This window comes from Dermacentor silvarum, chromosome 1 (genome assembly GCF_013339745.2).
Source record: "Dermacentor silvarum isolate Dsil-2018 chromosome 1, BIME_Dsil_1.4, whole genome shotgun sequence".
NCBI classification, from domain to species: domain Eukaryota; kingdom Metazoa; phylum Arthropoda; class Arachnida; order Ixodida; family Ixodidae; genus Dermacentor; species Dermacentor silvarum.
In genome coordinates, this window is record NC_051154.1 from 304,034,381 (window position 1) to 304,058,088 (window position 23,708).

At 48.4% G+C, this 23,708-nt stretch overlaps 1 protein-coding gene across 1 annotated transcript in view; it reads left to right on the plus strand.

Annotated features, from left to right (window-relative positions):
- The window catches only part of LOC119437266 (zinc finger protein Gfi-1), an 81,807-nt gene that overhangs the window by 11,144 nt on the left and 46,955 nt on the right, over nt 1–23,708 (plus strand). The window contains exon 2 of the mRNA XM_037704305.2: nt 15,167–15,328. Within this exon, the coding sequence (XP_037560233.2) occupies nt 15,167–15,328 (162 nt within the window). The remainder of the gene's footprint in view (nt 1–15,166; nt 15,329–23,708) is intronic.

Sequence of the window (23,708 nt, forward strand, 5' to 3'; positions counted from 1 at the left end):
GAAACTATCTGGTAGCATAACGTTAGGCACCTGTGCCTGTTGAATAAACGCGAGTTACCTAGTTTAAGAAAGCCTCCAAACGGGGCAAAACAAGGGATCAAAAAGGTGAGACGATCGTCACACTGACAACTGAATTTTCCAGTCCAACGTTCGTCTCACCTGTTGGTGACCTTTGGCGAGCGTGGAGTGAAAGTCATTCAGCGGCCTTTGCACCTACTCTTGTTCTTTGCGTCCCAAACAGCTGTCCTATTGGGAGGGTTCAAAGCTGGTCTCCTGCGTCACGGACCTAACTTGATTCTCGGGTAGTGACTTCAATCAAATTACTTTTGTTGCCTGCATGCGACTGGTATTTGCCACAGCTTATGCCATTCGCAGATTTCGAGCGAGGAGACAACTTATAACTGCCAGCACTGTTGAATATAAAATGGTCATGGTTACTAAAGGCAAGGGACATGTTTAACACGTGTTAAGGCGCATATAATGATGCAAAGCTGCGTCTTCTCCGTTCTTATTTGTCGCTGTTTTCTCTATTGATTTGCCACCTTGTTTTAACGAGGATCAGTACGTTTTCTGTCGACCAGCACACACCAAACTAATACGCTGTACATAGCATACCTAAAATTACTCTGTAAAGAACACTTCAGCCAAAGTTATGGTGGAATGGTCTTGTATGCTCTCCCAGGTTTACTAATATCCGAGCTCCAGGCACTTGGAGCACTAAGTTATGCATCGTGCTTTCCCCCGAGCTGAAGCTTTCTCGGCTACATCTTACCGGCGTGAGTCTACGGGTGAGACGAGATCCAGTACCATGGCGTTACGCCATAGCAGTGCTTTTCACTTCTGCTAAGGATTGAGGCCCCGCTCTACTATTAGCACAGCGATTCCGCACCAGGCGCCATGGCTGCATTATCGCCATGGCTCCTGCGGCAATCAAAAACGGCCGCACTGAGGCCACCGGGAATCCGAGTGTCTTCTCAAATGTGTATGCTTCTTGCGATGCATCAAGCAATAATATTTGGTGGATATAATAATAAAACTGATTCATACCGGTTTAGAGGATTTCATGAATAACTTCAAGAAGTGCTAACGAAGAAGCTCAGTCTCTAAAAGAGGAAAAAAAGAAAATGCAAATTCGCGTCACTTCAGACAAAAAAAAGACAAAATGCGTAGACTATGCGCAAAATGCGTTGAACGTTTCTGCATGGATTTTCAGGACTAAGTATGCTTCGTATCTATAGTGTGACTGAGTTTCCTGAGTATTTTGAAACTAGTTCCAGCTGTATCGCTTTTGCTGAGGCGGCCATTGAGAGACACGTTCTCCACAACCTCATTACAGGCGCACGTCGCCTGCTGGCGGCGAGAATGATTGATCGGCATGTTTACCGACGCGTTGGCTTGAATATTAAAAAAAATGCTCGTTTCGCATCTTTCAACTGGAGAAAAGTATTTCAATGAGGCTCAAATCTCTGTTTATTGTATAAATGCTTGCCGAATACAGCTATTTTTGCATGTTTGGCGAAGCCAAAACATCTACGGAATGTTGCCATATTTTGGCGTGGTTCGTTAAGGCAAGAACGTAATTTAGAAAGAAGCGGACACCCGACCTCCAAAGCTTTAGTAGAGGCTTCGGTCCTCTCTCTCACGCGTCTACTGTAACACGGAGGCGCAATATGCCTGTTCCATATCGGACCCAGTGGAGTCTTAATCGCAGTGGTAGACAAAGTAGACTAAGTTTTGCTTTACGCCCTCTTCTGGCTACCCTCCGCACGTTTTTCCCACGTTTGCATGTATCTTTTGACATGTTGCGACAACTCCACTTCTGCCTTCAAGCCGTTAAATATCATGCGTTCTTACATGAGCAGGTCTGCTTGCTTTAAAGGCCTACGAGGTGACTATGTATATATACTAAGAAGGTATTATATATGCTCTAATTTATTGTTTATTATGTGGAACATATATGGACTCACTGAGAACCTTGTGTCAAAATGCCCTTCCATATAAGCCGGTTTGCTGAGATTTAGATCGTCCGCAGCGCGACAAAATTAGCAGTGGTGATAGACCATGTTTTATTTTTCTTTGCGTCGTGACGACCGTGAAACTCCGGATGACGAGGCGGCCTGACGACGGCACTTAATGGCATTGCCGGCCGTCGTCAGCGTAACGGAGTGGGCGGAAGGACGGACAAAGCTAGCCCTGTTTCGCGCTCTTAACTGCTGTAACAGAAAAGCAAAGCAGCCTTAGCTTCGCCGCTGTATGCCACCGTGAAAAAGAGTAATTGCTCCAGATGGGGATTCGTGTATTTCCTCAAGTGCAGCAACTTATCTTAATATCATAGCATTTTAGGTGATCTTCACCTAATTTGGAGGTACCTAACAACAAATATGGGCCGATCCTGAAGGTAGTGCTGTCTAACACAGCGCCTCAAAGCGCTAGCTGTCACGAGACCATGTTCCTTTCTTATCAACAACCGCTCATGAGCAGGTGATCCTGGTAGTCATACTAGAGGGAAGCTCCCCACGAACAACTGATGAAGCGCAAAAAAAAAAAAAAAATTGGACAGCATCATTAGATTATCCTGGACGAGGGGCCGAATTCACGTTGCTTTACCTTAGTAAGTGTTGCTTGCCATTGAATGCCCACCTTCGCGATTAATATACCCGACATAACGTATAAATGTCATGTGCAGTTTCGAACAATTCTAGCGTAACATTTTTTTACAGCAGAAGCAGTTTCCTCGAGGTCACCCGCAGACATCCGACGTCGCCCGACGTGGCTCACTTAACATATAACAGCGCACAAATAAAGTGTCGGCGTATACGTAACATGTACTATCATTACAGATGCACTGGTCACCGCGGATTGGTTCTCTACGGAATTACGCAGCGAAACAACAAACGCTACCTAAATATCATCACTGCAACACGTACACGTCGCCAGGCGTATATTTATTTGCTCTAATGAACGGAATTCCTTACTAACTTGAATTGATTTCTTAGTAACTTTCTCACGCATTCTAAAGCAAATGTTTTTCTTTGGCTCTGCCACCCCGTTCACGCTCTCGGTCTTTCTCCGCTAAGGGCACGCGCCCTCGCACAACCGAGTTGCGGGGCCGTAAACAAGTGCTTTCGCGCGAGAACATTTTCGAGTCTCAAGTTTTAGTTGCTGTGATCGGTGGCATCACTGTGTCGTGTTTCTCAGCCGCTGGGGCTGACGGTTTTGGCGCACGCGTTTGTCGAAGTCCGCTGCGCCTCTCTTGTTGAGATGCGCCGAAAAGTATACTCTTCGTCCATCGGTAATACTCATTTTAGTGGGATATACTTGCAATCTCATTTGTCGCTACTTTCACTGTTTCTATGGAACACTGTGGCCGCAGCCTGTGCGGTATACCCTGGTTTGGTTCAGAAATCGAAAAAGCCTAATTTTTTGAGAATAAGGTCCTCTTGCGGAAAGCATGGTTGGTATCGAAGGTTTGCACTGACGTCATCGTGGCCGCCCCCTTGTGGTACTAGCACGTCGAGCAGCTGCGTAAAAAACAAGAAACGTGACAGCACGACACGATGGCAGGTGCGTCTTCCGCAGACAAACCGATGACAACGATAATCCGCTGAAAAACGGTCGTCATCGAAAAGCAAAACCATGTAAGCGTGACAATAACTCTCTCCGATTTAACTGCACTTACTGCACTGTAGCTCCGTTATATACGGTACCGTGCGAGTGCAGCAGGGTGCCAGTTCGGAAAGTACAAGTGCAGTGCCTGCACGAGCGCTGCATGTTAATTTAGAAAATGAATAGCAGCAAAATGCAAGCTTTTCTGTCCGCGAGGCGCATTTCGCTCGTTTCGCGCATTGCGTCGTAGCGTCTTCCCTTGCGACTCACCAAAGCGTGCTGCGGGGTACGTCGTAGCGTCGATCTGTCGTCGCCACATCGTCCATGCAGGCGCTTTTTGAGTCGGTGCTGCCCCCTCGCGTCTCGAGGAACGTTTTCCTTTCAAGTATGCTGCGCTCAAAGTTTGGCTCCTGTGTGGACGTGCTTCTGCAATCAGGCAGAATATCTCATAAACTTAGTGCTGGCCTGTCGAGAACCTTTTCAACAAAACTGCATGCAGCGAAAGCACAGCGTATTTTCTTTTCGTTGTCGCAATAATCGCTATCGTGGTTGTACGTCGCGAGAACTGAATGGGTGGGCGTGGATGCTGTTTTTTTTTTCGCCAGAAAACGCATGCGATCGAAAACAATTTGACGCCTCACGTGACTTTACTAAGCTGCCCTCACAACCATTCAGGTATCGAACGTGCACCTCACATTCTTATGCCAGCTATGGAACTGTTGTAACCAAAGCGAGAGATACTTACGTCCGTGCACCATTGTTCGAGTAGCTGCTGCGCCATATCGTCTGCTACGTAGAGCTGGCACGATGCCTACACTTAAAAAAGTAGCGAGTGTAGACGAACCGTGAACTCGTGCAGAACTTCCCTTGCGCGAAGTCAAATCGAAGCTGCGCCGCGCAGGCGGAGCGCTGCACTGTAAAATCGAGGGGAAAAGTACTGTACTCCCTGAACTGTAGTGCAGAAAGTGGGCCCAAATCGAAGAGACCAAATATGATGCACTGACGAGATCGTGACTACCATGCACGGTGACAACCTGCGCCAGCGACGCCACTTGAAAATTATCTTTAGGTTTTCTTACTCGGTGTATCATACACAGATATGTGAACGCTATACCCGTATACACATACGTGAACCTTTCTTTGCAACATACGCGGCGTTGAGGCAATATAAGTACGTCTCAAGAGCTCCATCCGAAAGTCTAAGCACAATGGCAGCCTATATGGAGTCCTGCAGCAGCGGAGGCGGCTAGCTCGCTCGCTCCGAAACGAATGGGCAGAGATTAGCGGGCGCGTCGGGGCCAGTGCACGTAGGCGCCCCTTAGTTTCGGGCGATGGGCATGCGAAGCGCGTCTCCGAATCCCGGCGTTTGGGCTCTCGCGCGCGCCCGGTGAGTGGCAGCCTGTCGCAGGGTTGGCGCCGCCGACATCCAGGCCGTAACCCGATTAGGGGCGGCCGAGACGAGCGCCGGCGTTGTGCGACCCTGCGCTTTAATGGCCGTCTTGGATGGCGCTCGCTCGCTTGGCCCAGCTCGGCGGATTGCTCCACGCCGATCAGGCTTCTCGCAGCGCCCTGGTTCTCCCTCCCACTTTGCCGCTCTCTTTTGTCAGACAAGCTATTCGTACACAATCCATGCTTCGCGAAGCACGCAGCCGTCAGGTGCAGCGACCTTGGTCAGCAAATAGGCCCCACTCTGTGATCTCTGCCTCTTCTCAATGGAAGTCTAGTGGCTTTCCTGACTTTCTTATCTTCCCTATGGGTTTGCATTATTTAGTTGACCCTTTTTACCTTTCCCTCTGTCTCCTTGCTCCTTCCCTTTTTCTCCCTTATTTTTCTATCCTTAACCATCTTCTTAACCCGGCAAAGGATAGCAAACCGCATTCCAGTCCAATTTGTTATCCTTCCCGGAGTTTGAAGGTGGATATATATATATATATATATATATATATATATATATATATATATATATGTGTGTGTGTGTGTGTGTGTGTGTGTGTGTGTGTGTGTGTGTGTGTGTGTGTGTGTGTGTGTGTGTGTGTGTGTGTGTGTGTGTGTGTGTGTGCGTGCGTGCGTGCGTGCGTGCGTGCGGGTTGAAGGCGACCACGCAATGAGAAGCGGCACTTCCGAAGGCACAGTTTTGAGATAATAAGCTTCATATTCTAATAATCAACGGTGTTTTCATAGTCTCTTCTGCTGCTTGTTTTTCGATAATTTTCTTTTCTTTTTCATAAAAATAGTTTCTGTCTTGTTATTTCTTTTCGGATGATAGTGCTAATTACCTGTTTTAAGACCCCGGTCGACATCACACAGCTTTTCGTTCGTGAGTGCTGAGTGTCACTGGCCAGTCGCATTCACAGATTTATGTCCGTAGTCGTCGTTGTCGTTGGCTCCTTACGAACAGTTTTAGCTAAAGTCCTTTTTTGCGAATACGGGCCCCGGCCAATGCTCAAGAAATGTCTACCTCAATTTCTAAGACTAATGCCAATTTCAAGATATCCGACACCAAAATCACTGACTAGATATTTAAGCCTTTTACATAGCTTGTAACATTTTGCCGCTAACTGGCCCTTCGCGCTTAAATATTATATAGTCGACTAATTCTGCTTTATGCGGCTGCTTCGCGTGAACTCTAAGCATGGTTCCGCTAACAGTTACAGGATAATAGACGTGAATTCATGGTGATAAACATTCACCTCAAGACAGTTCTAAAATTGCCCGTCTATCTTCGGTAGAACCATTCTTAGAAAATATCCCTCTATCACTGGTAAGCGTAAGCGCCTGCCAACCAGCTGCGGATTTTTACGATGGTGAACAGAGCACCCAGTTTCTGCTTGGGTTTCGCTGAGGCCCAAGCCGCTTGCGTGCGCAAACTGTTCGCGTACCGTGGTCTGAAGCTTGCTCCGCTGAACACGAGAGCGCTGAAAGTACATGGATATAACAGCGATCAACAGCTGTCGAACAGCGGATGTCGCTGGAGCCAACGTTTCCAAAGTTCGACTATAGTGGACTTGCCTTCGCCAGAGCAACATTTACCGTCAGGACAACACGCCCCCCCTCTGCATTGTGTACACATCGGGGATCACTTCACAAGGTGCAGAACATTTGAGGAGCTGCCACAATTTCGAGGAGACGTTTCATCCGACGGAGGCGGAACAGCAGTTGTAATTAATAAAAATGGCAGCCACAATGTTTAGTGCCTTCGGCGACTCGAAAAAAACCACACAGCTTTATACACTTCCGCCTCAGTGTAAACACCCTATATTAAGGCGTCAGTTGCAAGCATAAGGTCGCGCGCATGGTACTTTTAAACGCGAACCATATCCAAACTGAGTGCGCACCCTTGCGCTTGCGCAATGAGAAGTACGCATATACTTTAGAGCGTGGTATGTTTCAAGACGCCCGATAATCACCCGCCGCATTTCGACGCTCACAGATTATCTACCGCACACGTTACAGTACGCAATATATGTGGGCTGGTAGTCACGAGCACGAAGAGCCAGAGAGAGGCAAAAGAACAGGGCCTCGCTTCTGCAGGCTTTCATGCACCGACGTACTCAGAATTGCGCCCGGCCCCGCGAGCTTTTCGCCGCAAAAAAGAAACACGCTGGAACAGAAAGAAAGCAGAAGCAAGCTAAAGAAAAAAAGCCCACAGCAGCACCTCGAGCGATCGCCGCCGCAGGAGCTACAGCAGCAGGCCAGCCAGGCAGCGCAATCGGACCTAAGCGTCCGCGCGCACCGCCCGTGTTACCAATCTGCTGCGAGTAATAAGCTTGTTAACGCCCTGCTTCCCGGAAGCCGCCGCCACCGCGGACGGGCGAGCAGCGAGAGGGCTGGACCAGGAGAGCGGCCGAATTTAATCCTGCGCCGCTCGTGCTTGCTCGGCCACCGGAACCACTGCAAGCCAGGAACTGCACACAGCCATCGCCGCCCGCTCATCGGTCGCCGTTGCCTGCCGCCGCCGCCGCCGGGTAGTGCGAGCGCACAAACATACACACTATACGAGTGGTATAGAGGGATAGCTCAGACGCCTGCCAGTAGCTTCACTCCCCCCCCCCCCCCCTCTCATCTTGCACACCCTCCGCGGTCTCTCTTTTCTTCGGCTCTCCTCATAGACCGCAATTAATTTGTGGCCTGGGGGGGAATCCCCGAGCTCAAAGACAAATCATTCCCCTCTCTTCTTAAGCCCTCGGCGGCGGCGAGGTGAGAACAACGGAACCGGAGGATTTTCGCCGTTCGCGAGAGGCGCCAGGCGAGACGGGAAGGAAAACCCGCGGGTGAAAGAAAAAAAAAAAAAAAAAGATAAAGGAGAGCAAACTCGGTTCGGGCGTCACGGCACAGCCGCTATCTCGCCACGCGTGCCTGTCTTCTCTCTCTCTCTCTCAATCCAGCCTTGCGCGCTAGGTGCTTTGTTTTCCTTCGCCTCCTTGTGTTTGCCACCCGTCTTCGGGTTCGCTTCTCCGCACAACCTTTCTTTTCTATTTTTTTGGTCGTATTTCGCCCTGAAGTTTCATTGTTCTTCGTGGTTTCCTGCAAAAGCCTGCAACATACAGAGAAGGCGCGTAGAGAGTGCTTTGTTGCGCTTGCCTGCGTCTATCCGTCTTAAGCGTACTTGCTTTTCTTCTTTCTTTCTTTTTTTCTTTTCCCGCCCCTTCGATTCATCGGCTCCCAGCTTGCGGTTGCAGCTCCGGCTTGCCAGGGCGCATTTCGACGCATGCTTTGCGGCTCTCCTTTCATTACGGGTACGCCAGCGTGTCTTCATTCTTGGCAAACCGACGTGTCTTTATTTTTCTTCCTCCGTTTTTTTTTTTCTTCTTTTTTCGTTTCACCCCTATCCTATGTACACCGCTTCAACTGCGGAAGTGGTAGCATTCTAAGGTATACAGTGGATGAAACAAAAAAATGAGAAAAAGAATTACAAGATATATCGCGGTGCGCTTTTCCAAAGTCAGCCGCCACCCAGTGGCGTGAAGATTTTCAAGCCTGACCACATATCTGTGCTCCATAATCTCTGCTCCTCTCGGAAAGTCGTCTGCACTTTATTACAGTTTTCCCCCTCGTGTGGCTGCAGCGTTATCGGGTTTTCAGGTCCCAGCGCTCTTGTTGTATTGTTGTGATGTAGTATGGAAGGCAGGATTTGAAATGAAGGTGCGCTTTTTTTCTTTTCTCGTTATTCTATCCGCCCTGCTGTCTTGCATCTGAATGTAAAACTAAGAAGGGCCTCGCTTCCGTTCTGCTGTCATGAGGACTCCAGACGCTGCTTTACGGAATTCTTCAACGTGAATCCGCAACTTGTATGTAAGTTTTCAGTCTAGGGATATCAGGCGAATATTTTACGTGTCAGTAGAGAATGACTGCTTTCCCTTCGTATATATGGAAAAAGACAGAGCCTACGGCTGCAGTGTTCGAACTTAGGGGCCTGTGATGTATGAAGTGCGCGCATGGAACAAGATTGCGATCCTCAAATAAGTGGCACAAAGCCGACGTGTAACAGCCTTGTTTCAAGTTACGGCGTGGGCGGACTCGCGACAGGTGTGAGCTGCAGTAGCAGAGAAGTACAATACGACGCCCCCCCCCCCCCCTTCCCTTCCCCTCCCACCCACCTCCCCCCTTTCCGCCGTCTTTGTTTCTCGGCCCAGCTCCAGAGCCACGGAAGTATGCCGCAAATGAGGGATCGTCTCCTGTCGGGATAAAATCTGCTGTCGGATTACGCCCGTGGCTCGCTTTTCAGTCGGGTTCTTGTAGAAAAGAAGACAGAGAGAGGGCGAAAACAAAAACAAAAAAACTTAAGCGTCTGATTGGCCTCGTCACGGAGGTATCATTCACAATACCCATATTCCGTTCTAGAAGTGTCTTTATTGTCTATCATTTGCAAGGAGAAACTTTGCTCAACTTTTTATGTCGAATAATATATGGGGCACTGCATCTGCCCCGTATATGAGTCGCACTAGTCCTAATCAAAGTTTGTTCCATTGAGAATGTGTGTTTCCGGCATCGGAGCGTTCACTAAAATATATTCTTTTCGGCTTGACCCGATTGCATAGGAATTAAAATTTTCACATGGTTCAGCTTCTAATCAAAAGCTGCGCGCGCCACGGTCACAGAGTCACAGGCTGTAGATATAGATACTGCTGTGTTCATATTGTTCCTTCAGGCGTGTACTTCAGGCGTGTAGATTTCGTTAAATACTTGTTGAGCACTAGGAAAGAAATAGCCGAAACACTCCCCAGGGCCCGTATTAAAAAAAACGTTCCTACGCTGAAATTGATCGTACAGAGCAAATTCTATAGCCAATCGTGATGTTGTACATATAATTAGCTAAGTCGGTCGGCCAATGGCAAACAGCACTTACAAACGAAAAGCTTTGTCAATTCTATCTTACGGGCCAAATTCACGAATCCACAGAGGTCAGATATATACATGCTGCTCCTATACCATTCATGTTACAATTCTGCTGATCCCACACATTACGGAAGCCGTTCGAAGCAAAACTGTGGCGAGTCAGCAAGACGAACCGGCGCATTTGGACAAGAGATGCGCAGCCGCCTACGGCAACGAACGCAACCAGCATAGCCAGGGGGCTGAAAAACGCCACACAGCGCCAGCTCCAACCACAGTATCTAAATCTCCAGACTCCTCAAAGCTCTCGCTGGAGAGCACGTGCGTCTCAAAGAGCTGGTTGGGAGTTCAGGCGACGAACGCGCCCCTCAAGCTCCGTTAAATAAATCACGCGCTCGCGCACTGTGCTTTCTATCGGAAAGATATATGTACCCGGCCAGCGCCGAACATTCACGGCAGCCAAATAAATCCCTTCGCTTTAAAGCTTATGTCGTAGATAAGGAGAATTTCCTTACATGAAAAGCTGAGAAGAAAAAGAAAATACGTAGGTTTCACACACTGTTGGAATCGATTATAATTATCCGAAGCATTTTGGCGGGTTATTCATTTTGGCCGGGTTATTCATTTTGCGGGCGGACCTTGTCACGTCACGTCGTGGGACTGCCACGTGCACCCGACATCCCGAAAGGAAGTAGCGACTAACTTTTATTGTTCCTTTTCCACGCCCATAAAAGATTTTAAACATGAAATATTTTTTCGTGGCTGGTAGTTCCGTCCTTTAATTGTTGTTTTAGGCGTGATTGACCTAATATGGAAACACGACATCGTATCTTGTTCTTTATACTACAGCTCGTACAGCTAACAAAACAGACGAACGTCGACCAAATCGAGCGAGAACTCCTCCCTGAGAGTAATTGTGCGGCATATGGAAGCTGCCATTATACACCTTCCTTAATCAGCTCACTGTTTCAGGTGGTATAGCCACAGCCGTAAACTGTGCAAGAGCTTTCAAACTTGCAGTCAGTTTCCAATTTCAGGGGGGGGGGGGGGGGGGGGGGCGTAACTAGTAAACAGCAGTCAGAATGCGATATAGTATTGGTGTACATCAGCCAACAGCCAATGCGCTTATATCTCCCGCGGACCACCTGATGCGGTGCATTTCGGTGTCGAGGGGGAGGGGGAGGGAGGGGGGGGTTCACTACTCCTATAAAAGTAATATGGCAGCATCCAATTAGGGTTTACAGTCATAGCTGGTATGCATAAATGCGAACTTCGTACACATCTTAGATATCTTCTACGCGTGAGATATGCTTAAATATCTTCTCCGTTATGACTTTGTCCATACAAGTACAACGTACTGGCAGACACAAAAGTGCACGAGGAATATGCTGCTGTCACCGAGGTTAAACTCGCAATTTTGACGAGAATTTCCCGGCAGGAGGCGCACGGAGCTTCGAAGAATGCACACCATGAAATGTACCAAACAGAAACGATGGCCACAAACAAGCGTTGTGCCAAAACAAGCAAACAAAAAAAGAAGAAGGAAAAGCAACGACATAGAAAACAAAAGCAGGTACACCCGAGCGCTCTGCCAAAGCTTCGCCGACGGCGGACTCTCCGCGCTATGAGCGATTTGCTGCATTATAAAAATAGCGTTTGCACCGAGCACTGTCCATGCCGCCCGGCACGCAGACAAGTGGACTCGCCTTCTCTCTTGCTCCAGTCCCCGCGCGAGGTGGCGTACACCCCTGACAAAGGCGAACCCAAGCGCCGCCAGGCTCCCCCTCCCTCCCCGCCGCAAAAGCGTCGCGTCCTGTTACTGGGACAATCTGTTATCAGCGCGAGCCGGTGCGCCGATAAACAGAGACGTCGGCGGTGTCGGCGGCGGAGCAGCTCGCAGCCGATGTTTAGGACGCCGGACGGACGGGACTCCTGTGGCGGCGGCAGCAGCGCTTACTCTGATGGCGCTGAATATTTGATCAGCTCCAATACGCACGCTTCCGCGTGTGTTCTAGTGCGATCGTCTTTTTCCAAATGCCATTACAGCCGCGGGCCGCGCCTCCACGCCCACCCTTTCCGGGGCCTTGTACACGTTTATGGTCCACCGCGGCGCTGCCGCTAAGAGCAGAGGAGGAGGGGGGGGGGGGGGGGAGGGTGCGCGCAACGCGCTGCTGCACAAAACGACGCCCCACTGGCGGCGTCAACCTGGCTCTTCCATTCGGCCGATGGGCGCTCACACGCCGCCGGAAGACCCAGAGCGTTCCATTATAAAACGCCGTTGTTGCAACTCGGCGGCAGTCAGACACCGGAAGAGAAAGGAAACTGCTGAGCTTATTGGCAGTTTCCGTTCCTTGCGGCTTGCGGGAGCATCTCTTTTTTCGGGGAAGACAGAATGCGGCAGACCCGAGATAGGGGCGGCACGGCAAGACTGCCTTGTCTTGTTATTTGGCGTCATTGTTCTTTTATTTGTTTTTTGTTTATTATCCACCAGCAAAGGGGTCCAACGGTCATTACAGTCTTGCTGACAAATGAATTTGTAATGGCATGGAATGTTAGCATCTTTATTGTTGTCCATCTTGCGCGCGCTTCATTTTTTTCCCCTTTTCTGTCGCGTCTTTTGAGTATCCATGTACGGCACGGGGACCGTCGTATTAGCTTGATATATTACGAGGTAAAAGGATTAATGATGGAGCCGATCGCAGTGGGGTCCAGATGAGCAGGGATGACTATTAAACCTCGTGATAGCGCATCGGCCGGCTAAAGAAATGATCATCAAACACGCAAAAAACAATTTGCTAGTTGTCGTAGTACGTTCACTCGTAAAACAAAGCGGAAGCCAGTGCAATAAATGGGCAACTTCGAACAAGCCTCGCTCACGCACATAAAGTCTCCTTGCAGATGTATTCGCCACTTTCCGTTGATGCTCCAACTTTTTTTTTTCACAAATGTAGTAAAACGAAGCTACATTATTGCACGAATGTAAATAGAAACCGCAGGGGGGAAATTCTGTTGTTTTACGTGCTAATATCACCATATGATTATTAAGGACGCCGTTGTGGAGACTCTGATATAATATTGACCACGTGGAGTTCTGTAACGTGCACCTAGATCTAAGTATACACGGGCGTTTTTGCATTTTGCCTCGATCAAAATGCGGCCACGCGCGGCCGGGATCGAACCCGCGACTTGGCGCTTAGCAGCGCAACGCCATAGACACTATGATACGCTACCACGGCGGGTCTGCAGGAAAATGATACCGATGATTATTTACGAGCGCGTGCTTCAGCTTAGTGGCTTCGGCACAAACGTTGGTTTGCGAAGGGTATCCATCTCGCCCTAGCCTGAAATAATATTGCTTAACGCTCATGTGTGGAGACATAACAGCCTTGAGAATCAAACACTCCACTTTAGCCTAACCCCCTTACTTCACCTCCCACCCAGCCCCTCCCGCCCAGTAGGGGCAAAAAGAAGTAATAAAGCATATGTAGTATATACATCCAACTCAAATTTGGAATCTACGTGAAGCGGTGCCTTCGTGAAGCAGTTAGTTAAATCTTATAAAACTAACCGCGAATTGTACAACTGCCTTTATTTGAATCCACTGAATAACGTGTAATCTCACGCAAGAAACTGCGCGTATCCACCACGAAGGTCGCGACTTTCACCACATGAAATGTTTATGCTTATGTCTTACACAGCTCACAACCTATTTATATATTTATTTATTTCATATACCTCACAGGCTCCAGATGGAGTATTGCGTGAGGGGGGGGGGGGGGGGTGCGGAACAGATAACAATTGTGGAGCAAGAACATGTTATACGGTGACATAAATAAGAACACAACGAGAATCAAAGAATAAACAAAGAATGCAAAATAAAAACAAAAGAAAGGAAGGTAAACTAACAATTGTTAGCTTTCCAGTATGCAGTAAAGCAAACAATCTTAGCACAAATGCTTACATAAATACACAACAATGAAGTTAAGAACAACAAAACTAAAACAGACACTGATTTTTAGCCAAGTACTAGCCGAAATGACCGGTTCGACAACTGGGCCATATACATTGTCGGGTTCATTTAAACGCAGATAGAGTGGTGTTCTCTTATAATGGGACAACACGTCACTTTGCAGTGGAGCGTTCCACAGGTGACAGCAGCACCAGAGTACGCAGCCTATAGCGTACACACACTTCCGATAGCCTATTCTGGGGCAAAAGTGCCCGAAATATGCGGATGCTCAACTAAGCTGACCACGAAGCAATAAGGGTGGATGGATGCGCTCAAACGTGTAAGCACGAACGCCTGGGCGGAGCTCGGCGCATAACACTTGGTTTTCAATGTCATTCCCTTCAAAGCCTGGTGTACACCAAGTGACACTGATGGTATAAATAAAAGTGTCTCAGTGCTATCTTCATGGCTGGTGCAGGGTGCCTATGCGCTGCCCAGCTGTAGGTGGGAATCTGTCCATCGCAATATCGCAATGGTGTCTATATAATATGCTAATCTTCGGGAATCCCAGCGCATAAAGACGCCCTCGGCGTGAGCATTAAGTTCAAAAATTTTTTTTTGCCTCGTGAGTGGGTGAAGCTGTGCCTGATACGGCGGGCGGCGCATGCGTACTAAAGATGGCTGCTACAGCCGTTGGAACCTGTTTAGTGGCGGTGAAAATGCCTCTAAGAATATCTATGACCTCATTGTCTGTCAAGGCATAGGCGAAAGTATCGCACACCTTGTATCATATTAGGGAGACTAACTTGATCTCCCAGATGTAGAAGAGGAGCATGCGCCGGGATGCACCATTTAGCAGTTCCTGTGGGCTTTTTTTGTGTCGAGTGCTCCTCCCGGCTTGGACGGCGGCCGGGCAAGTCCATAGCAGGTGTCACGAGAAAGTTCGGTAATAAAAGACGGCAGTGCTTTTTCAACGGGCCGAAAAGTATAGACAACAGACGAGCGCCAGCATGTGCAGGACACCTGCTTGCATTTCCCGCTGAAAATGCTGTCTTCTTTCATTACCTAAGTGAGTACACAATTAGCTCAAAATAAAAGAAAAGAAAAGAAGTTTGCCAGCTGAAATTTCGGGCTGTGGTCGTCAATATAGACGGACTACAGTCAGTTCGACTATACATCGGACCGTACGCAGAAACGTATACCATTTGACCATATGCGTCCTGTCATTACCAGCGCGTGCGGGCGGCTTGCTTTAAAAGTGATGTTTACCTGGTTTAGGAGGCCTGCCGACCCTGTCGGGCCTTCCCCGTCCGGGCAACTGGCTCCTGGACCCACTGTTGCCCCCGCTGTGGCCGATCGGTCTGCGGGCAGACCAGCCGCCTCCGCTGTGGCCCTTCCTGCACCTCTACCCGCCTTCGGATGGCCACCTGCTTTCTCCCGGTGAGTGCATGCGCTTGTCGCGTGCGCATCTGGTGTTTGATTCTGCGGTGCAGGTCTTCTAATAGTACATTTGACTGGATCCTATACCGCGCATCACAACTATGTAGAGCACGCTCGAGATCAGCCAGAGAAAACGTTCTCGAGCCGAACGTTCCGCCACTTGCCGAAGCAATCGGAGGCTGTAAATGGGAACACGTCAGCGCTGCTTCCGTTGCAAACATTGGCGGACACGCAAAGCGCGCTGCCGCGACGGTGCCTATGATAGCTGTGGCGACAACTGAAGTTTCAGCATCCACCCGATCAGATCTCCACCATATCTCCGCCGCGCTTCGAGTGCTAAACTGAGAGCGCCTGCGAGCGCTTTGAGCTTGAGCGCGCACTCTGAGAATCGTTCTGAATAAACCAGGAGAATGTGTTCCGAGTGCTCGATTTGGACGATCCGAATGTGAAGAGCGCTGTGAGAGCACTACAGAGCACTATAAAGCGCTCAGAGGTAGTTAGTGAAAGAAACCCGCGAATACACGCAAAGTGGCTCGAGCGGCCAGTCACGCGGCAATATTGCGTGTATTCGCGGGGTTCTTTCACGCTCGGAAAAACACTTTTTCAAGCGAAGCTTGTATACGCTAGCCTGCACCGGCGATGTAACGCTAAATAAACCAGCTGCTCTCAGAGCTGCACAGGAGGTCGGCACGCGCTCGTACCACTGCTCCCGCGTTCGTCGTCGTCGTCTGCTTCCACAGCTGGCTGTGTTGCCGCTAATCATTCCAGCGTAGAATTTCACTTCTCTTCTGTAGTCGTAATGGGGAGGCCGCGTTTACGGGGGTATGAGCCATTGCTTAAGGGGGTATGAGCCATTCATTGTCTTACATAACGGAAATAGTTAGTTTTGAAGAAATTTTATGGAAATCCATCCAGATTGAACGCGCTCGGGAAAGGGCTCATCGTCGACGTGCCGATTCTAGCGTAAGGGCTTCCGAAGCCCAGGCGAAACGTCAGCGAAGAGCCGCGGACCCCCAGTTGAAGGAGCGCGATGTTGAGGACAAACGTCAGCGAAGAGCCGCCGACCCCGAGTTGCGGGAGCGCGATGTTAAGGTCAAACGTCAGCGTCGTCTAGCCTCCAGGAACCCGACAACAATGGTGCACCCCTCGGCAACGCTAGCGCCAACTTCCCCGGTGCGATGGCCAGGTTTAACGCGAGTTTCTCAACCGGAACTTCGGAGCCCGCTGCAGTGCGTGTCACCGGTTGTGGTTCGGGCACAACGTGGTACTCGTCAGTGCAATTCGTTCGGAGTAACACCGAAGAAACACACGACCAGCTTTGCTCACCCCCATCTCCTCGACACGGGAGGGGCTACTGATTTTTATGTAGCACTTATTGAGCAACAGAAAGCTGTATCGGGAGTTTTTCATGTTGCTATACTATTTTCTCATTGACACTTTGATACTTAGGACAGTACTTTTTGAGTTAGATAATTAACTACAATTACCTAATTAAATATCAGTAACGAAAAATTACTGGCGGCTACTTCATTGTACTGGAAACAATGTGCACTAGGTTTTCTTTGAGTAACGCAATTGCTTTTTTAAATTTTGGTGCATGATAGTAGGGACACCCTCGATATATATTATACATTCAAGTTGACCGCAGCGAGGAAGTACGCGTAGTCACCTTTCTTATCTCAATATCGTGCGTCTGCTTACTTCGGAAAGATTAAGGGCTCTGCTGTCGCCACGCCACCAACTAAAAACAATTTTCTCTGTTATCAACTTTAATATAACGTACGAGACTACATATGTGTGCTAAGCATCTAATGACCTGTAAATATTTATTGTTATCTATACAATATGCGTGTAGAGGTAACTGTGCATGGTTCTCGTCTCTACAAAAGGAGTTTTTTTTCTTTGTAATCGGAAGAGCTTTTGCTCGTATAAGATTGGTGTAATTTTATCTCCGTTTTTTTTTTGTGGCCTTATGTTTACAATTTTTATTCCGCTCAGATTTCCTATGCTATAGCGGGTCCGCATAGCAAAAGCATGACTTCCATGGTTTGATAACACAACCGGGAAAGTTTGAATTCGACAGCGTAACGCCAGAGCTGCTCTTATTTTACTCTGCTCTTTCTTCCTGAAGAGCGGAACCGCGTGGAATGTCTCGGGATTTCACGATAATTCTCGTTTCGCTCTCTCTTTACGTAGACATATATGACGCCTGAAAGCGCGGCTTGTTAGCTTTTCCGTGAGTCGTAAAATATGGCACAATAAACAGTTCGCTCCGCTGCAAGTGGATCAAGCACGGCGTGAGTATTACAGGCATGACTGCCTGAGATAAGCGCTTGCGAATAAATCTGTCTCGCTTTGGGGTTCGCCAGATCCTCTTTAGTCGTCGTTGTGAACGAGACCGATAACGACATCAAAGACCAGCGCCTGAAGCCGACACCCGCAATCTTTATTGGTATCTCCACATGTTGCATTAAAATAACCAACAGAGCGACGACGCGCGGTGTCCAAATATGTTCCTATTCAATAACTTTGTCAATGGCTTTCGCCAAATCTCGTTTTACAACCTTCACGCTGACTCATAGGACGTCAGGATGAAAGCTTCTACTAGCTGGGTCGGTGTAAGAAATGGTAAATCAGCCCAAAAGACATGGACAGAGGAAGGCGTAAGACACAGCGCCTGTGTGTGTCCTTGTTTTCATTTCGTCCACGTCTTTGGCGCTACCTTATAGTTTTCAAGATGCGTCCAAAAAGAATGAAATTCAGCCAACATGCCAAAACTACGATCTGATTATGAAGCACGCCGTAGTGGGAGACTTCATTATTATTTCGACCACCTGGGGTTCTTTAACGTGCACGTAAGTCAAACCACAGGAGCATTTTTGCATTTCGTCACCATGGAAATGCGGCCACTGTGGCCAGGACCGAACCTTCGACCTCGAGCTCAGCAGCGCAACGTCACTGCCACTGAGTTACTGCGGCGGGTAAGATGCGTCTTTGATTGCAAACATCGGGCTTGTCCACTGGAGCACGTGGAAGAACAAAGCCAACGAAAATTTGTAATCCGCTAGCGGCATTGGCAAACAAATCAGCCCGCTGTAGTGGTTAAGTGGTTTCGGCATCATGATGCCAAGCAGGAGGTTGTGGGTCAAATACGTGTGAGTCAAATACAGATGGCAAGACGAATAGGAAACACAACCCCCCGATATACTCTGTCCTGTGGCGATGTCTTGCATATTGTCCCGAAATATCTGCAGGCTTCTGCGATTTCTCCCTCCTGCCCCATAAATATTTGCTCAGAAATGAGTATAAGCTCTTCCAGCGGACACCACCATCGTCTTTTTTTATGAGATGCTCCCAAAAGTCGTTTTCGTCCAATTCTCTATTGCCTGCGGTGGCCTCCAAAATGCACACACAAGTGCCACCACTCTCTGAGTCTGCCTGGCGGGCTAAATTCCGCACAAGTTGCCAGGCGCCGCATTTCCACGACAGCACAGTAATTATAGCACGTCCAGCTCCAATCTGCACGGGAAATGCGTTTTGTTTGTGGCTTGCCCCTCTATTATTATTATTTTTTATTGACAGGATGTAATAAGTGAGGTTGGCACCTTTATAAGTGGCCCCGGTTGCTCCTGTTCGCTCGTTAAACAAAATCAAGTCGCTAAACATGGCGAAAAACACTGAATGATATCAAATAGCATGAACACAAAGTTATGCCCATGAGTCCAAAAAGCCACAGAGAGAAAGCTTCCACAGCTGTATCATGGAAATAAAAGTACTTCTAATTGTTCGAGAACACATGCAAAAGCACTGTTGTGTGAACGAATACACAAAATGTCAGTACACATGCATAACTAAGGTCTAACTACTTGACAACATAAAGAAGATAATAGACTTACTCCACACATGTGTCTTTCAGCTGACACTGAAATCTTGCATTCCATGTTAAATAAGGTGGTGACCCGTCTGCTTTCGGTCTTTATCAACACTCTGCTGCACTTATAGCGTCCTCACAGGCATCTTGGGTGCTATGCCTGACGCTGTCAAATACGACAGTGAACTAATCAGAGAGGCAATCAGAGTTGACAATAGGGCTTTTATTATTTTTTTCGCAATATTCGCGGCATTTAACAGCGTGCCGAATGGCAGCTGCCTGTCCGTGAAGAGAGGACCACCGAAAACAACGGCGATTATTATGATGATAATGACATGATGATGATGATGACGAAGACGAGGAAGCCGAAGAGGAGGAGGAGGAAACGAGCTGGTAGTGAATCGTTTTACCAAAACCTTTACGAGGATGTTTTTTTATCTGTGTTAGACATTGCAAAAACATCGAAAAATAGCAAGAGATAACAGATAGTAAGAAGAAGAATGTATAAAAGTCAGTGTTCGGACTACTATCTAGAACGAGGGCCCCTTTGCCAACTTCCCACCTCTCCCCGCCACTTCACTGGGCGTAAAATCACTTGACCCTAAGCTTTGCAGGTTTTTTGTGATAATATTTTCGCACACAAGCGTGCACATCACACAATTGCGCGAACACACAGACAAACACGCAATACACACACACGCACACACACAGAGACAAGCATGAAAAAAATATCTGCAAGGATGACCACACGTATTTCAACGTTCAGCCTATTGGCAACGTAAGTAAGTTACGAGAGAAAATGCAGCGTTTCTAATACGGTTACATGGCGATAGCACTTCACCAAACAAGTGCGTCATCCCTAGCTCGTCATGAACTGCGGGGAGCCCACCCGTGCTTTCGAATAATAATAAAAAAGCAATCTTTATAGAACCCCGCCCCTTTACCTCAGCTAAAGTATTTCGTAGAGGGGGGGCAGAAAGTCGATTGAAATGCCCTCCTGCTTGCACAAACCAAGAGAATAGAAACTTCCGAGAGCAGTAGTGTATGGAGCGACAACTTGACTCTCAAGTGCTGAGCAACTGCTACATTCTCGTACGGCCACTTGTGAATGAATGCTATATCGCAAGATCAAAAGGACAGAAGCAGAAGTTGTGTTCCTTCGGCTTCGGTACTAAAAGTACACTGTGCGCGTGACAGCGTAGCCGTTCTTTTTTGCTTAAGCAACACACGGATACATGCTGAAAATTTAAATATGCGCCGCTGTGAACGTATCTACGAAATATGTTGTTTCCAGCGTAAGTGAGGAGTGTGAGAACGGCATACTTGATAGGTTTCGCATTAACTTCATGCCTCTCTTGGTTTTCCCCATCTGGTTCCCTTTTTCCTTTTATCAAAATCCCCTTCGACGTGCAGCATGTATAAGAAGCTGGACTTTGGAACTGTGCCCTTCTGGGGCTGAACTCGCTGCTGGAGACAACGGTACGTGTCATCTTTGTGACCTTGCGATCAGTGTCAGAGCTCTTCAGCCGCTGAGCCGTCGTGCTGAGCGCCTATACACAAAGTCGATGTGATGCCTTTCCAATTACCTTTCCAACCACTCGGAAAATTTTCAAATCTCAGTTGACTCGGGATGGACGCTTGCTGAAAGTGTTTGCAAAGTGGGTAGAAAGAAACGACGCGAATAGCTGCTTCGTCTTGAATGCCCTGATAGTAAAGCATCAAGCATCAGTAATGCTTATAGTTCAAGCGAAGCGTCGCTAGCCGGACACTTGAGACTGCGTGTATGCGGAAAAGCAAAAGTCTAGAAGCCCTCATTTACCCGCTGCCAGGAACAGCGGACGGAGCTGGGGGTGTGAGATCAGACTACGCGCATATCGCGAACGTCCTAGCCAGCAGTATTTTGTATGAACAAAGCTAATTGTATTGTCTGTCTTTGATGCGTGCACGCTTTTCCCCGCACTGCCTCTCAAAAGCATCTTACCGCGTCACCCGAGTGGAACTCGAGTGCAGTTTGGGCTGGTCGCCGCGTGCGCCGGTCGTTCAGACAGCGACAGAAGGCAACGGGGGAACATCGTTCGTGGAAGATCTAAAAAGAAAAAAAGAGAAAGAAAACAAGCAGCCACGTATGTGGATCCAACACCGAGATCAGTTCTTCGTGCAACTCCTCTTCAATCTCCGGCCGCTCGCTCTACCTGGGAGGGGAAACAATAATATTATCTTTCGATAAGCGCGAAACGGGTTCGCGGAGATCAGTCTACACAACCACGCACTCGATGTGTGCGTAGACACTTCCTTTTCCTCCTTCGCATCCCAATCGACGCCCCTCGCGACCCCGTCGTATAGAGATGGGGCAAACGCGTAGAGGACCTCTCCATCGAGCGCGCGCGGAGAGGCAGCGGAGTGCGCGGAACGTTGTTTTGTGGCACCGTCTGGCTCAACGTGAATTTGATTGCTCGCTGTCGGCGCTTGCTTCTTATTTTCCGTTCATAGCCGTTCACAACACCAACGTTCTGGTTCTCCTTGACGCCACAGTTAAAGTATATAGGTCTTGCGTTACCCGCCTCTGAGTTCTAAAGTGACTCTATGTGCTTCCTCCCGCACTCTTTTTCTTTTTTAGATTTCTTCCCCTGCACATGCGTTTCGATGACGACCTTTCCACACCCAGCACAGCGGATACGTGTTTATCACCTTCGCAGGTCGAGACAGATAAATTTTTAGCCTTAACCCTTTCTCTTTCTCTCTCTCTCTCTCTGTTTCTTTTTTCTGCGGGAGTCAGTGAAGCATTCACGCGAAGAGCAATTCCACCCGACGACGACGTGGGCCCTGCTGCTGCCATCTGGTCGCTCGCAGAGCCGCAGCCCGAGCCCGGCCGGGAACGAGTCTCGCGCCCGCTCTCGCCACCCCGGGCTGAGTGGCGCGGCAGCCTTGGCGACGCACCGAGCTCGCCGGCGCCGCGGAACCCCGACGCAGCGGTCTGCGCGCGCGCGCGCGCGCGCGCTCTTTTCTAATGTTGTGTCAATAGCCCGGGGCGAGCCTCTGGGACACAAAGCAGGCGCACGACCAATCCAATCAATCTCTTCCGTTACATAGCCTCGTTCCCTTCTCCGGCGCCACACGAGACCCACGCTTTGGTTCTTTAGGCCTGCCTTGAATATACACGCCACCGCGCGGAGCACCGGGGCCAGGGAGAACCCGCTGACGACGGTCGCCTCTCTTCCAAGCTGGGCTCGCGTGGAGCTTCGTCTGTTTTGTTTTCTTTTCATTACAATGAAAAGAAAAGAAAGTAACCAAACGACGCAATGTAGGTGAACGGCTGGTGCGGTGTATTTAGAGTAACTTCTATTGCCGGATATAAGGCCTACAAATAGCTGCATCTACCTCGGATTTATCATTTTTGTCTCACACAAAACACGCGGCTTGTAACCTACTTGCGACGATTGCAAGCATAGATTACTAATTGCCCCTCTCAAATTTGCGCGAGCCATTTTTGCGGTTGGGAACGGCTCATTATGGTGCGGCGTCTGATGTAGCGGTTCTGCGGCCACATTCGCTGTGTTTTTCGCTCGTAGAGAGAGAGAGAGAGAGAGAGAAATGACATGCGAGAGACATTTTCCGCCTGTAAGAGCTGCTTGTCGTTGATCGCCCTGCTTTGCTAATTAGTACTTCCAACGGGACTTAAAGGCTGACCCATATTCTTACGAATAGTTCTAGCGTAACGATTCTGTGAATAGTCACTGGTTAACAAGACTGCTGTGTTGTTTGAACAGGCGGCGTTCGCTATGAGTGAGCATTCTAACCCCGTCACCATTTATTCAGCTGCCTTGCTAGGGCTTTGGTGTTGTAAATTGCTTGAAGGAAAACGTTTTCCTGTGCTGAGTTTAGCGTCAGCGGCATAACACTTTCACATCGAGGGCCCAGAGCACTACCTCCACCGGAAGCCGGAGCTTCGGTTATTTATTATATTTAAGCACCGTTGGGTATACGTACCATAAAATTCCGGAAAATTGAAAGCCATCTGTTGTTTTTTCTTTTTTATCAAGAACGTGACCAGTGCTTATGACTGCCTGTTTCTTATAACCACTCAGAATAATAGCATGGGAAATGTTTTCCTTTTAAATATTTTGCTTGAATCATGCTCAAGCATGAATCAGCACTGCATGAATCTTTAATCATGCTTTAATAACGATTGAAGAGCAGTCAAGCCTTCTCTTCAATCAAGCTCATCAGCATGAATCAGCACTAGCTGAATGAATCACTGTCATTTGCTCTCAATAAAAATAGTGACACAGCAGTGTGAAATGAGCTGCTTTTAGATGAAAAATTGGGCAGAACACATCTTAAAAAAAGAAAGAAAGGAGGCGGTGTACTTGTCAAGAAAAGGCTAGCGCATCTTGTCAAGAATACAACCTGTGCTCAGTTGTGCACAGAATGCACAGCTGAGCAGAATGTTTTTTTCTAGAAATTGATAAACATCAGTGAGAAAAACGCTTCAGGTACATTTATACAATA